The sequence below is a fragment of the Budorcas taxicolor genome, chromosome 12 (genome assembly GCF_023091745.1).
Source record: "Budorcas taxicolor isolate Tak-1 chromosome 12, Takin1.1, whole genome shotgun sequence".
NCBI lineage: Eukaryota > Metazoa > Chordata > Mammalia > Artiodactyla > Bovidae > Budorcas > Budorcas taxicolor.
The window spans coordinates 29903057-29915809 of record NC_068921.1 but is presented as its reverse complement, the minus strand read 5'-3'; the positions used below and the strand labels follow the sequence as shown (position 1 = coordinate 29915809).

General features: G+C 46.0%; 1 protein-coding gene across 1 annotated transcript in view; it reads left to right on the top strand.

Annotated features, from left to right (window-relative positions):
- The first annotated feature begins 496 nt into the window (after positions 1–496).
- The window catches only part of LOC128057568 (WD repeat-containing protein 49-like), a 42611-nt gene continuing 30354 nt past the window's right edge, over positions 497–12753 (top strand). Inside the window, exons 1-4 of the mRNA XM_052650026.1 lie at positions 497–705; positions 3217–3322; positions 8969–9127; positions 11053–11142. Coding sequence (XP_052505986.1) covers positions 497–705; positions 3217–3322; positions 8969–9127; positions 11053–11142 — 564 coding nt within the window. The remainder of the gene's footprint in view (positions 706–3216; positions 3323–8968; positions 9128–11052; positions 11143–12753) is intronic.

Genomic DNA, 12753 nt, shown 5'->3' with positions numbered 1-12753 from the left:
TGAGTCATTTGACTCAAATATCTGTCAGAATAGTTATAAATGAAGTTGGCTGATTAGTTAATGAAACCTGGAGGCCCTGATCTAGGAGTCAGATGGTGCTTCCTTGGCTCGAGTGTTTTCTTGATGACAACCGTTTAACCTCTCTGTGTGTAAGTTTCCTCACCCGTAAGGTAGTGGTAAAGGTGCTTACCCCACTGAGTTTCTTTGAGGCTCAAACAAGGTCATGTGTGGGGTGGCTCTGGCCCAATGCCCGGCATTCAGTAGAGATTTGGGGAAACCTTGCTTTTTTTACAATATCATTTTCATTCTTCAGACTATCTATGGTTTAACACCTGGGGTGAAAAAGAAGAAAACACTGTCATCACTGAAAATGAACCTGAGATCTTTAAAAATTAGTAACTTGTCCAAAAATTGACTGATCTTGTTGAGAAACTGTTTTGCTTTTCTGTGAATATTTTTAGGGTGCACTCTGGGAACAACAAATGTCAAGCAAAAGATGAAAGAAATAAAGGATGTTGGGGAAAATGTCAAAGCAAGAAAAGACCAAGCATTCCTTGGTTTGCCCCAAAGGCGAGCAGAATGTGATCAAGCGGTTTTCTGCATCCACAAAGGAGTCAAGGCATTTACGTTCTGCAAGGGAAAGAACTTGCTGTTGACAGGTGGAATGCATCGGATAATTAGAGTCTGGAATCCTTATCTGCCTGGGTAAGTTTTCACTCTCTTTCCAGCCAAGGGTGCCCTTGACCTCACAAGTACAAGAGAGCAGGACTGAGGATCACTAAGATTCCCCTTTAAGAGGGATCTCCCAGACACGCAACCCAGGAAATCTCTGCTTGTGGCTATTACAAAGTCATTTGGGGGGGTTAATAAACAACTTATTTAAAATGCAAATAGCTTCCAAAGACACGGAGATCGTGTAGAACCATCATTCACTCACAACCGGAAAGATTTTCTTTGACCAGATTGCTGTCTTCCCTACAATGAATGGTGAGCAGCTGTAGAGAACAATTAGGTTGAACACTTGATCTGCGATCAGTGTCCTTTCTGTGTCCCTCACTCAGGTGGCCCTAAGCTCACCCTCACTTCTCTGCTGGAGTTGTATAGCCCCATCTAATTTAAGGACTCCACCACCCCTGAAATATAGCAGAATTGACCTAAGAAAATAGGGATTCTTTCTGTGGGTGACTGGTTCTTACTCCAAACCCCATATCAGCTCCCCATCTTCCAGGGATTCTTCTGGAAAGCCCGGAACTGAGGTAGCCACGGTAGCAAACTGTTTAATCAGAAGAGAAGCCTGTTGCCATCACCCCTTCAGTGTGTAATTATCATACTCCCGAGAGTGCCCGCCTGACCTTCATGTGGGTCCCCGCAGAATGAGTCTCAGAAATGCTTCCTTGAAAATAACAGAAACTGTCACTTTACTGAGCACCTACTTGGTACTGGGCACTGTGCCCCATATTCATTCTCTAATCCTCACATCAACTCCATTTACCAAGGAAGAAACTGAAGGTCAGAGGAGCTAAGTAATTTTGGGTAACCTTGGGATTTCTTTGGAAGGAATGATGCTAAAGCTGAAACTCCAATACTTGGGCCACCTCATGCGAAGAGTTGATTCATTGGAAAAGACTTTGATGCTGGGAGGGATTGGGGGCAGGAGAAGAAGGGGACGACAGAGGATGAGATGGCTGGATGGCATCACTGACTCAGTGGACACGAGTCTGAGTGAACTCCGGGTGTTGGTGATGGACAGGGAGGCCTGGCGTGCTGCAGTTCATGGGGTTGCAAAGAGTCGGACACAACTGAGCGACTGAACTGAACTGAATGGCAGAATCAGGATTCAAATGCAACTTGGTTGCTAAAAGCTATGTCATTTCTGTTGACAAGTGTTGAAGAAGGAAGGAGAGGAGGAAAATGGGGAGTTGATATGGGGTTTGGAGTAAGAACCAGTCACCTACAGAAAGCCTAGGTTACTGCTGAGCCTCTGCACAGACATCAGTGAGGCCTGCCAGGTGACCCCTGCCCCGTCAGCTGCTGGGCGGTGCTCCAAGGCGGTGAGTTCATGGATCCAGCTTCTGTGCCACCTCAGTCCCTTTCTAGCTGAATGATCCTGAGCAAGGGCTGCAGCCTCCAGTCCCTCTTCAGAAATAACAAGAATATCCACTCCTGGATTAGTAGTAGTAGCAGTAGTAGTTGTTCAGTCAGCTAAGTCATGTGGACTGCAATCCCATGGACTGTTGCCCACTAGGCTTCCCTGCCCTACACTGCCTCCCATAATTTGCTCAAACTCATGTCCATTAAGTTGGCGATGCCATCTAACCATCTCATCTTCTGTCGTCCCCTTCTGCTCCTGCCCTCCATCTTTCCCAGCATCAAGGTCTTTTCCAATGAGTCGGCTCTTCGCATCAAGTGGCCAAAGTATTGGAGCTTCAGCATCAGTCCTTCCAATGAATATTCAGGGTTGATTTCCTTCAGGATTGACTGGTTTGATCTCCTTGCTGCCCACGGGGCTCTTGGGAGTCTTCTGTAGATTAGCAGTACAGATTGCAAATGAGACCATCCATGTAGAGCATTCAGTCCAATGTCTGATGCTAGTAAGAAGAAAAGAAATGGAAGGAAGGAAGGAGGAAGGAAGGAAAAAAGAAACATGATTTTTCTACCCACTTCTATTACCTTAGCCTCCTGTTTATCAGAAAACTGAGAAAAATTTGCTTACTTCCCAGTGACGTGGTTAGAAAAAGACGGTTCTCTCCCCGTCAACCTCAGCCCAGCATCCCCTCTCCTTACCCCTCACCCTCCCACAGCACACACAGCCCTGTGCCCTTCAGGGCCCTGCTATCCCTCAGAACTCCTTAAACTCTTATTAGAAAGACTTTCACGCCAGATCTGAATACTGCATAAAGCAACAACCTGCGTGGAGTCTCTTCCAACCCCACCCTATGCTCTTCCGAACTTATTCCTTTTATAGTGATATCGTCAGCCCTGGGAGAAACAAAGCGCAGGGCTTCATCTCATACCGAGTTGTGTTGCAGTAACTGCATATTATCTGCTTCACTCCTTTTATCACACAAGATATATACGCACGTTGTTTCAGAGGGAGACATAACCCTCCTCAGGCTGAATAGAGCTGCCAGATCCGGGCCAAGTTTAGTCTTGCATTTTTATTTAGAAGCCTCAGCTAGAGCTGCCTGGTGTTCATCTGTTATTTTTCCATTCTAGAAAACCAACAGGTATGCTGAGAAGCCACACAGCTCCAGCGATTTACATCCATGTGTCTGCTGAGGATAACAAGATATTTTCCATGTCCACCGACAACACCATTAAGGTCTTTGCCCTGTTATGTTTTGATGTGTTATCCAATGCGGTTTCAGACAGAGAAGGTGTTCCTTTCATGTTTTCATTCCTCTCTCTGGAGCCTTTGGGGCCTCTGATTAGCAGATGCTCAGATGACACTTGCTTCCATGGATCTGCTTTTGAAAGGAAGAATAGGCAAGCAGGGGAAGGGCAGCCTCTCTGAGAACTTTCTATACCTGCTGTTTTGTTGGGATGAGTAAATGTTATAGCACTGAGCCCTCTGCTTACACTCCATCCAGAGACTCCTTGTGAGAATGCGGGTTGGAGATGGAGAGGGGGAGCTGGGGACAGAATGGGGACAAGAGTCAGCAGTCCTTTGCCTCTAGAGGTGGTCATCTTATCTTGCAGTACACAGAGAGCAAGTGGGCCCTTTCTGAAACGCTCTCTCCAAGGCTTAGAATTCAAACCTTTCTGGCCCTGGCAGAGGTAGCAACATCCCTACCTTCATTTTGTTTGCCTTCATACCTCTTTTTATACCCAGGGTCCTGTCTGCCTCTAAAGACCAGTCACTCTGTTATCTCTGGAATACACTATTTTTTAAATAAAAAAGAAAAACCTCACTGATTTGTTTCATCCATCACCTCATATGCTTTTCCAGTAAATATGACAAATTTCCATGGCTCATCCTCCTTCTTTTCTGGACTGTCACAGGGCCAGAGGATGGGTGTTTAGAGCAATGTGAGTTGCTGGACCCTCAGGACAGAGATCATATTCACTGCAGATACATAAACCAGCTCACTGACCCCTCACATAATAAATGCTTGATAGACACTGAGCTGAACTGTGTCTCCTCAAAATTCATACGTCAAAGTGTTAACCCCCAGTACTTTAGAATATGGTTGTTTTTACAGATAAGGCCTATAAAGAAATTGCTGGGTTTTTGGTTAGTCACTAAGTCATGTCCAATTCTTTTGAAACCCCATGGACTGTAGCCCGCCAGGCTCCTCTGTCTACGGGATTTCTCAGGCAAGAATACTGGAGTGGGTCACCATTTCCTTCTCCAGGGGATCTTCCCAACCCAGGGATTGAACCCAAGTGTCTTGCATCCCCTGCACTGGCAGGCAGATTCCTGACCACTGAGCCCCAGGGAAGCCCCTATAAAGCAATACTGAAGGTTAAATGAGGTCATGTTGGTGGGCCCTAATCTAGTATGACTGATGTCCTTATAAGAAGAGGAAATCAGGACGCTTAGACTGAGAGGCAACCTTGCAAGGACACAGCAGGAAGATGGTCTTCTGCAAGCCCAGGAGAAAGGCCATTGAAGAATCCAAATCTTTCCATGCCTTGATTTTGGACTTAAATCTCTTACTTCACACTGTACAAAAAGGTTAACTCAAAATGGATCATAGACCTAACTGTAAAAAGAGCTACACCTACCAAACTCATAGAAGAAAACATGGGACCAAATCTTCATGACCTTGGTCTAGGCAATGATTTCTTAGATATGGCATCAAAAGCATAAGAGACTAAAGGAAAAAATGAGTTGATTTCCTCAAAAATAAAAACTCGTGCTTTAAAGGACAATATTAAGAAAGTGATTAGACAGCCTACTGGATGAGACAAAATACCTGCAAACCATGTATCTGATGAGGGACTTGCGCCTAGAATACAAAGAACTTAGTGCTCAGCACTAAAAGCACAAATAGCTTCTTTTTAAATGGGCAAAGGACTTGGACAGAAAGTCCTTTAAAGAAAATATTCAAACGGCCAGTAAACACAGGACAAGATGCTCAACATCATTAATCACTATGAAAATTCAAACCACGCCCATTAGGATGGCTAACATTAAAAGATAGATGATAACAAATGTCGGCAAAGAAGTAGAGAAATTGGAACCCTTGTGGATTGCTGGTGGGAATTTAAATGGTACAGCCACTTTGGAAAACATTTTGGTAGTTCTTTAAATGCTAACCAGAAAGTTAACATATGACCTAGCATTTCCACTCCTGGGTTTATACCCAAGAGAACTGAAAACATCTGTTCACAAAAATACTTACATATTCATAGCAGCATTCATGACAGCCAAAAAGTAGAAATAAACCAACTGTCCATGAACCAAGGAATGGATAAACAAAATCTGATCAGCCATACAATGGTGTATTATTCAGCAACAGAAAATAGAAATGAAGCACTATCATATGATACAACACAGAAAACATGAGAAGCTCTAAGTGGTAAGTGAAAGCCAGTCACAGAGCGCTGTGTACTGTGTAATTCCATTTATATGAAATGTCCAGAGTAGGCAAATTCAGAGACAGAAATGAGCTTAGTGCTTGTCAGGGGGTGGGGTGAGGTAGGAATAGGGGGTAGCGATTAATGGGTATGGGGTTTCCTTTTGGAGGAATGAAAATTTTTTGAAATTTGTGTCAATGGTTGCACAACTCTGTGAATATGCTAAAAACCATTGAATTGTATGCTTTAAAATGTAAATTTTGTAGTATGTGAATTAAATGTCAATAAAGCTGTGATTGGAAGAAAAGTTATGACCAACCTAGATAGTATATTCAAAAGCAGAGACATTACTTTGCCGACTAAGGTCCGTCTAGTCAAGGCTATGGTTTTTCCTGTGGTCATGTATGGATGTGAGAATTGGACTGTGAAGAAGGCTGAGCACCAAAGAATTGATGCTTTTGAACTGTGGTGTTGGAGAAGACTCTTGAGAGTCCCTTGGACTGCAAGGAGATCCAACCAGTGCATTCTAAAGGAGATCAGCCCTGAGATTTCTTTGGAGGGAATGATGCTAAAGCTGAAGCTCCAGTACTTTGGCCACCTCGTGTGAAGAGTTGACTCATTGGAAAAGACTCTGATGCTGGGAGGGATGGGGGGCAGGAGGAGAAGGGGACGACAGAGGATGAGATGGCTGGATGGCATCACGGACTCAATGGACGCGAGTCTGTGTGAACTCCGGGAGATGGTGATGGGCAGGGAGGCCTGGCGTGCTGCGATTCATGGGGTCGCAAAGAGTTGGACACGACTGAGTGACTGAACTGAACTGAACTGAAAGCTGTGATTTTCTTTTTTTTTGTTTTTAAAGAAGACGGGGAGTGAGAAGTCAAGGATGACACCAAGGTTTTAGGTCTTTGATGAGGAAGGTGGTGGGTGAGAGGAGCATAACGTCAGGAGCCCAGTTGTGGATGTGCTGGAGAGAGTCGTCCTGAGAGAGGGGAGATGTCAGGGCTGGAGATACAAATTTGGGAATCAGCATTTAGATGGAATTTTAAACCATGGAGTATATGAGATCATAAAGGGAGAATGCTTGTGTGCTTAGTTGCGTCCAACTCTTGGTGACTCTTTGGACTACAGCCTGCCAGGCTCCTCTGTGCATGGGATTTTTCAGGCAAGAGTACTGGAGTGGGTTGCCATTTCCTTCTCCAGGGGAATCCTCTGGCCCGGGGATCAAACCCGAATCTCCTGTGTCTCCTACACTGCAGGCAAGTTTTTTACCTGCTGAACCATCAGGGAAGTCTCATAAAGGGAGCCAAAGCGGGCAAAAGAGAGAAAAGCCCTAAAGACTGAGAACGGGGGCCCTGTGACACTCTGGGATTTTACTGTTTGTGGGGTCCTGCATGGATCCTGTGTAGTGAGCTTAGAGTCCATCTCATGGCAATGAAGAGCATATTTATATAAAATTAGGTGTTGAGATCACAGTCAGGGATACAACCAGGCCCCAAACTCAATTCAGTCCTCCAAGAAAAACTGATTAAAATGGTAAGATTTATGGACTTTAGTTTTTTATTTATTTTGAAAATCAAAGTCATCCAAAGGCATTCTCCAGGGCCACAAAGTTAGAGATATCATATTTTTAATTCACTTTTTTTTTCCCCCAAAACTTGCCGTCATCAGATAATCATACTTCTGTATGTGAGGACACGTCTTCCATCCTATTTCTTTTCCTAGCGCCTCTCCATTTTCTTCCAATCTAAACTTATGATGACAAGATTAGCATCTTGCCTGCGATGATTCAGGCATATTGAATCACTTCCCAAAGTGTGTTTAAAATATATTGAAATCCTATCCTGGAAATAGGGTGTGTAATTTATTTCAGAATATATTATTCCTATCAAATAAAAACTAATCAACTAGGAAGCAAACAGCTAAATTTCTAGCATGCCTGATCAGATAGTCTTCATTCTTTGGATGATTTTTTTTTAGCCCAAATATTTCATGTCTGTAAAGCATGGGGACCCACAAAATGTTTTAGGAGTCTGCTAGTTTCTGGCATTCTCTAAAGAAGAGCAAAGTGACTGATTCAGATTTCCATTTTCACTTGTTATTTTTTGTGCATTTAATATTGCACACCACAAACAGAGCTGTTGTATGTCAACAAGAATTAGGGTGGAAAGAAAGCTATTTCTTGGAAGGAAGATAACATGGTGTGTCAGTTAAGGTGAGGCTTGCGGCTGTAACAGATAAACCCCTATTTTCGATAGGTTGAAACAATGTAAGTTTATTGCTGTCTATTGTAACAGTCCAGCACCAGCGCTTCTGGTGAGGGGCACTTTTTCTCCCTTCAAGAACAGAGCTGTCAGGACTTTGCTGGCAGTCCAGCCATTAAGACTCTGTGTTTCCACTGCAGGAGATGATAGTTCAATCCCTAGTCAGGGAACCAAGATCCCATGTGCCACACACTGCAGGCAAAAAAAAAAAAAAAATTAGCCCAAAACTATTATGAACAATATTAGTAGTATTCTAGCCATATAATGGAGAAGGCAATGGCACCCCGCTCCAGTACTCTTGCCTGGCAAATCTCATGGACGGAGGAGCCTGGTGGGCTGCCGTCCATGGGGTCGCGAAGAGTCGGACACAACTGAGCGACTTCACTTTCACGTTTCACTTTCATGCATTGGAGAAGGAAATGGCAACCCACTCCAGTGTTCTTGCCTGGAGAATCCCAGGGGTGGCGGAGCCTGGTGGGCTGCTGTCTATGCGGTGGCACAGAGTCGGACACGACTGAAGCGACTTAGCAGTAGCAGCAGCAGCCATGCAATACCATTTTCTAACACTCCATCTTTTATTAAATGTTTAGATTCCTTAAAACAATTCTATAAGGCAAATGCTACTATTATTCTTCCCATTTTATAGATAAAGAAACTGAGGGAAAGAAAATGTAGTTATTTGTCCAACACCACACAGTGATTAGGCAGTACAGCTGGGATTCCAACCCAGGGACGGGGGGTTACGCTCTCCTCCAATAGTTACCCTGAGGTTTCTTGCCTGTGTCCTCCAGGGATGGGTTTTAAGGACCAATAGGAAGAAATGGGGGCTTATCTTGGGTGCAGCAGTAGCTCTGAGCCACAGATCAGACCCATAGTGTGAGCTCCCACCGAGGAAGCTGTGTCTATGGAAGAGAAGCATCTCCTGGTAGGAAAGTAGAGCTCAACTCTGGGGAGTTTAGCTGCAGTTGCCGGGCAGCTTCATCCTGGCAGAAGGGCTCAGGACCTCGGTCCCCACTTCCTGCTTCCTTAGACAACTACTTTTCCTTTGGGGGTGTGTGAGAAGGGGCAATGCGTGAACTTTGCATAAGCCTAAGAGATCCCCCAAAAGATGACAGCTTTGGAAACCCAGCAAAACAGGCTAGTCAAAAGCTCTGATCACTTTTTTCTCATTTCCTCCTCAGATCTGGGATCTGGAGACCAACAGCTGCTTGTTCACTGCCTCCTCCAAAGCCAGCAGCATTCGGGGTGAGCCCGGGGTCTGCCTCTATCTCCCCAGTCCCAGAGCCCTGTATGTGGCCACTGATATCCTAGCACTCCTGCACCTGAGGCTGAGTAGGAGGGTGTCCTCTGGGCCCTGGCAGTCAGCTCTCAGAAGGTCCAGCAGAGCTCAGTGCAGCTGCGTAGGACCTTCTACCTAACAATCCAGAGCTAAGGACTCTGTGGGAGCCCCCGGCTGTACGCCCCACACCCTAGAGCACAGTGTATATCTGGTGAGCTATCCCTAACATGCCCACTGGTAACTCTGACACCACCTCCCTATATCATCCTGAAGACTGAAATCCACCCCTTGAGCCTATTCCACCCATCAGCCCACCCCCATAGGAAACTGTCCTGCAAACCCCAGGGCTGCTTACTCAGTCCTAAGGCATCAGCCTACTTGTAGTCCCACGGTCCTGCAGTGCCCACACCCGAAACCCCCGTCCCTCAAGCAGGGCAGCCACTTGAAGACACAGAGGGCACTGCCCGGTCATCACTCCAGCCAGGCCTGGAAGGCAGGCTCTTCACTCAAGAGGCCAAAACAACCAGCTGAAACACGGGAGCATCTCTCAGTCCACCTGCTGTTTGTTCTACATGGTATTGCTGTGTGGAACAAACAGCCTGCTGGGTTGATTTTTTTGGAGCAGTGTCTAAAATTCCAGCTCACAGCAAAAATAGCCTCTTCTCTAGCACCAACACTTGAATGCCAGATACTGTCTGCCGGTCCCTGCTCCATCTCTGGGGAGCTTGTGATGTTGACCTGGTCAGCCAAAAGCCTCCTGCGGTCTCATCTGTGACGTGTGGAGACTCTGCTCCCCAAAGTTCTAATCGTCCTTATGCCAAGCCCTGCTTTGCCCACACTGAGACTCTTCCAGCACTAAGTCTGAGGTTTTGGGTCCCCCGAATCTCTGTGAGTGGCCCAGGCTTGGGGCTGACCATCGCAGGGCACTGAGGAGAGTGAAGGCTGGTGACCAACGTTCGGTTCTTCAGCGTCCACCGCATGCCAGCCTTTTACCTCCTTCCCCACACTTTTTCCTCACAAAGTTTCTATAAAGGATTCCATTTTACAGATGAGGCGATGAGTGCAAAAGGATTGGGTGGCTTAAGAGGCCAAGTCCAAAGACATAGGCGAGCCCTGTGCCCATGGGTGCCAGTGGGAGGCACTCTGCAGGGCCTCCCAGGATCTGGCCTGGCCTTGTCCCTGCTGTGAGGGAAAAGCACTGCCATTCAGGCTTGGGGACTCAGAATGGGATGATACAGTTTGTTTGCGGGAAGATGTGCGTTAATAGGGAAGAAGGTCCACCTTGCAGTTTCATGAAGTCACACTCCTTCTTGCCCCATCAAGGAGACATGGCATCAGTTCTCACGGTTAGTGGCTGCTCCTCATTGCAGACCCATCAGGTTACGTGAGGTCCTGGGCTAAGGACATCACGCCAGCCCTCTTTGTCCATGGGTGCTCCATCAGCACATTCAACCAACTGGAGATGGAAGAAAAAAATTATTTTAATTCCAGAAGTTTCCAAAAAGCAAAAGGACCCCCAAAGTTGAATTTGCCACATGTGGCAACTATATACGTAGCATTTAAATTGCATTGGTTTTTATAAGTAATTAGGAGGTGTTTTAAAGTATATAAAAGAATGCACATGGGTTATATGCAAATATTATGCCATTTTACATAAGGGACCTGTGGATTTTGATGTTCTTGGGTCCTCAAACTAATCCCCCCCTCAGATACTGAGGGATGACTATATATATGGTTTCTCATTTAATCCTCAAAACAATGCTTTAAAGTAGATACCGTCATCCCTATTTAATAGATCATAAAAGTAGAGTTTTGAGCAGCTAAGTGACTTGCCCAAGGTCACAGACCCATCATGTGAGTTCAAGACCATCCTCTTAATCAAAGCAGTCGACGTTTCATCCCGGGTATGCATGTTGTGCCCTCGATTCAAGTTTTCATCCTCTTTCTCTCTCTCTCTGCTTTTCATGAACAAGCTGTCCCCATGAGCCTCACTCAGTGGTTTCCCACAAGGAGTCCGGGGTATGCTGCCGGGACAACCCCACATTCAGGCAGGTGGTCAGCTGTTCAGAAGCATCTGCAAGTGTCAAGCGTTAGTCTCTTTAGATGTGCTTGCAAGTGCGGCCCCACTGTCCTCGACTTCACGGGGCAATCTGTCTCTAGAAGTGAAAATGAGAGGTTCGAGTCTGCTCTGCTGACCACCTGTAGTGTTTGGACACTCTTCTGTGAATGCTCACAGGGATGGAAGAGCCCACAGATTCTGCAGGGGTTTACAGTGTGAGCTATTTGGAAGGACGGTCTGTCTGGTCCTATGGAATGGTTAAGACTTCATGGCAATGCTCTTGTGTGGTATAGGATGATCAATGTACCCCTAACCCACTGCAACTCTAGTCTGAGAATGAGGGTTCAGAGCTTGCCGTCTACTTCCCCTCTCACCAGGGCTCATGAGGACCCCGCTGGCCCCCTCCTGGAGGACCTGCACAGTGGCTGGCCCACAGGAGGGGCCATAATCAGTAATCACTGCTCCTTGAGCAAGGAACGAGAGCAGGGAAACACAGACATCCCACAACTTGTGTTTTTCTGTCCTTGAGGCAACGGGAGGGCACATCCCAAGTACACTGGTGCTGCTGGAATGTTCTGGAATCTTCTAATATTAGTTCAATCACTTACTTTATTACTGACCTAGGCTCTAGCTTTGTAAGTGAGTGTCCCTGGCAGTGTGGCCGTGACCTCTCCCCTCATTCCTGCCAGAGCCTGGTGCACCCTGTCTTTAGGATTTACAGCATCAGGAGCATCACAGCCTGGACACATCCTCTTCCTGTTCACACTCACTTCAGCTGCACTCCTGGCATCTCTTCTTGCTGAGCTTCTGCTCCAGAGATTAGTGGTCACCATGGTCTTATTAAGTACCAAAAGAAGCAGATTACCTGCTCTCTTGGGCAAACAATTTTTATGATGACTCAGTATCAGTTCATCTCAAAGAAAGTGGGTTCCTGCATAGTTTGGGTTCAAACTTACAGAGAAGCATTTATCCTCCAGATTTGACTCCCAGGAAGTCAGCCTTATCACCCTTCTCAGCGTTCTGCACACTCCTGCCCCTGGCTCTATGCAAACTTTTCCCGTCTCCACCCTGGAATTTCCTTCTTCCTGCTCTTTTCCTACACACACCTAAGCAACCCTTCAAGGTCCAACTCAAGTCCTGTCTCCACCCGGGAAAATTTGCCTTCTCCGCCCTGACTTGTGCGGGCACCTGCCTCTTCCTGATCACCCACTGAGCCTTCATTATGGTGTCCTGCTCTGTTTCATGTGTGTGAGCCTCACCTCTAAACAGTTGCTTCAGGTGTTTGAGGGCAGGAATCAGAGCACCTATGTTCCCCTCTTCTTTCCTTCTTAATCTGTCAATACCCTTTTTATTCTTTAAGGCACAGCTCAGATACCAGCCCCGGTAACAGTCCTAGATCCCCTCCCACATCCAGGCAGAATGAATGGCTCCATCAGCATTTGGGCTCCTAATTCTATGCTAACACAGTCTGCCTCCCTCGGTGGCATTATACTGATATGCAAGTCTCCCCCAGTGGTGGGTGGTAAGTAGAGGTTAAGTTGAGATATAAATACTCTACAATTATAACTGTATGTATTAGGCATATGCTGGTAATCAATCAATCAATCAATTCAGTCACTGAGTCCTGT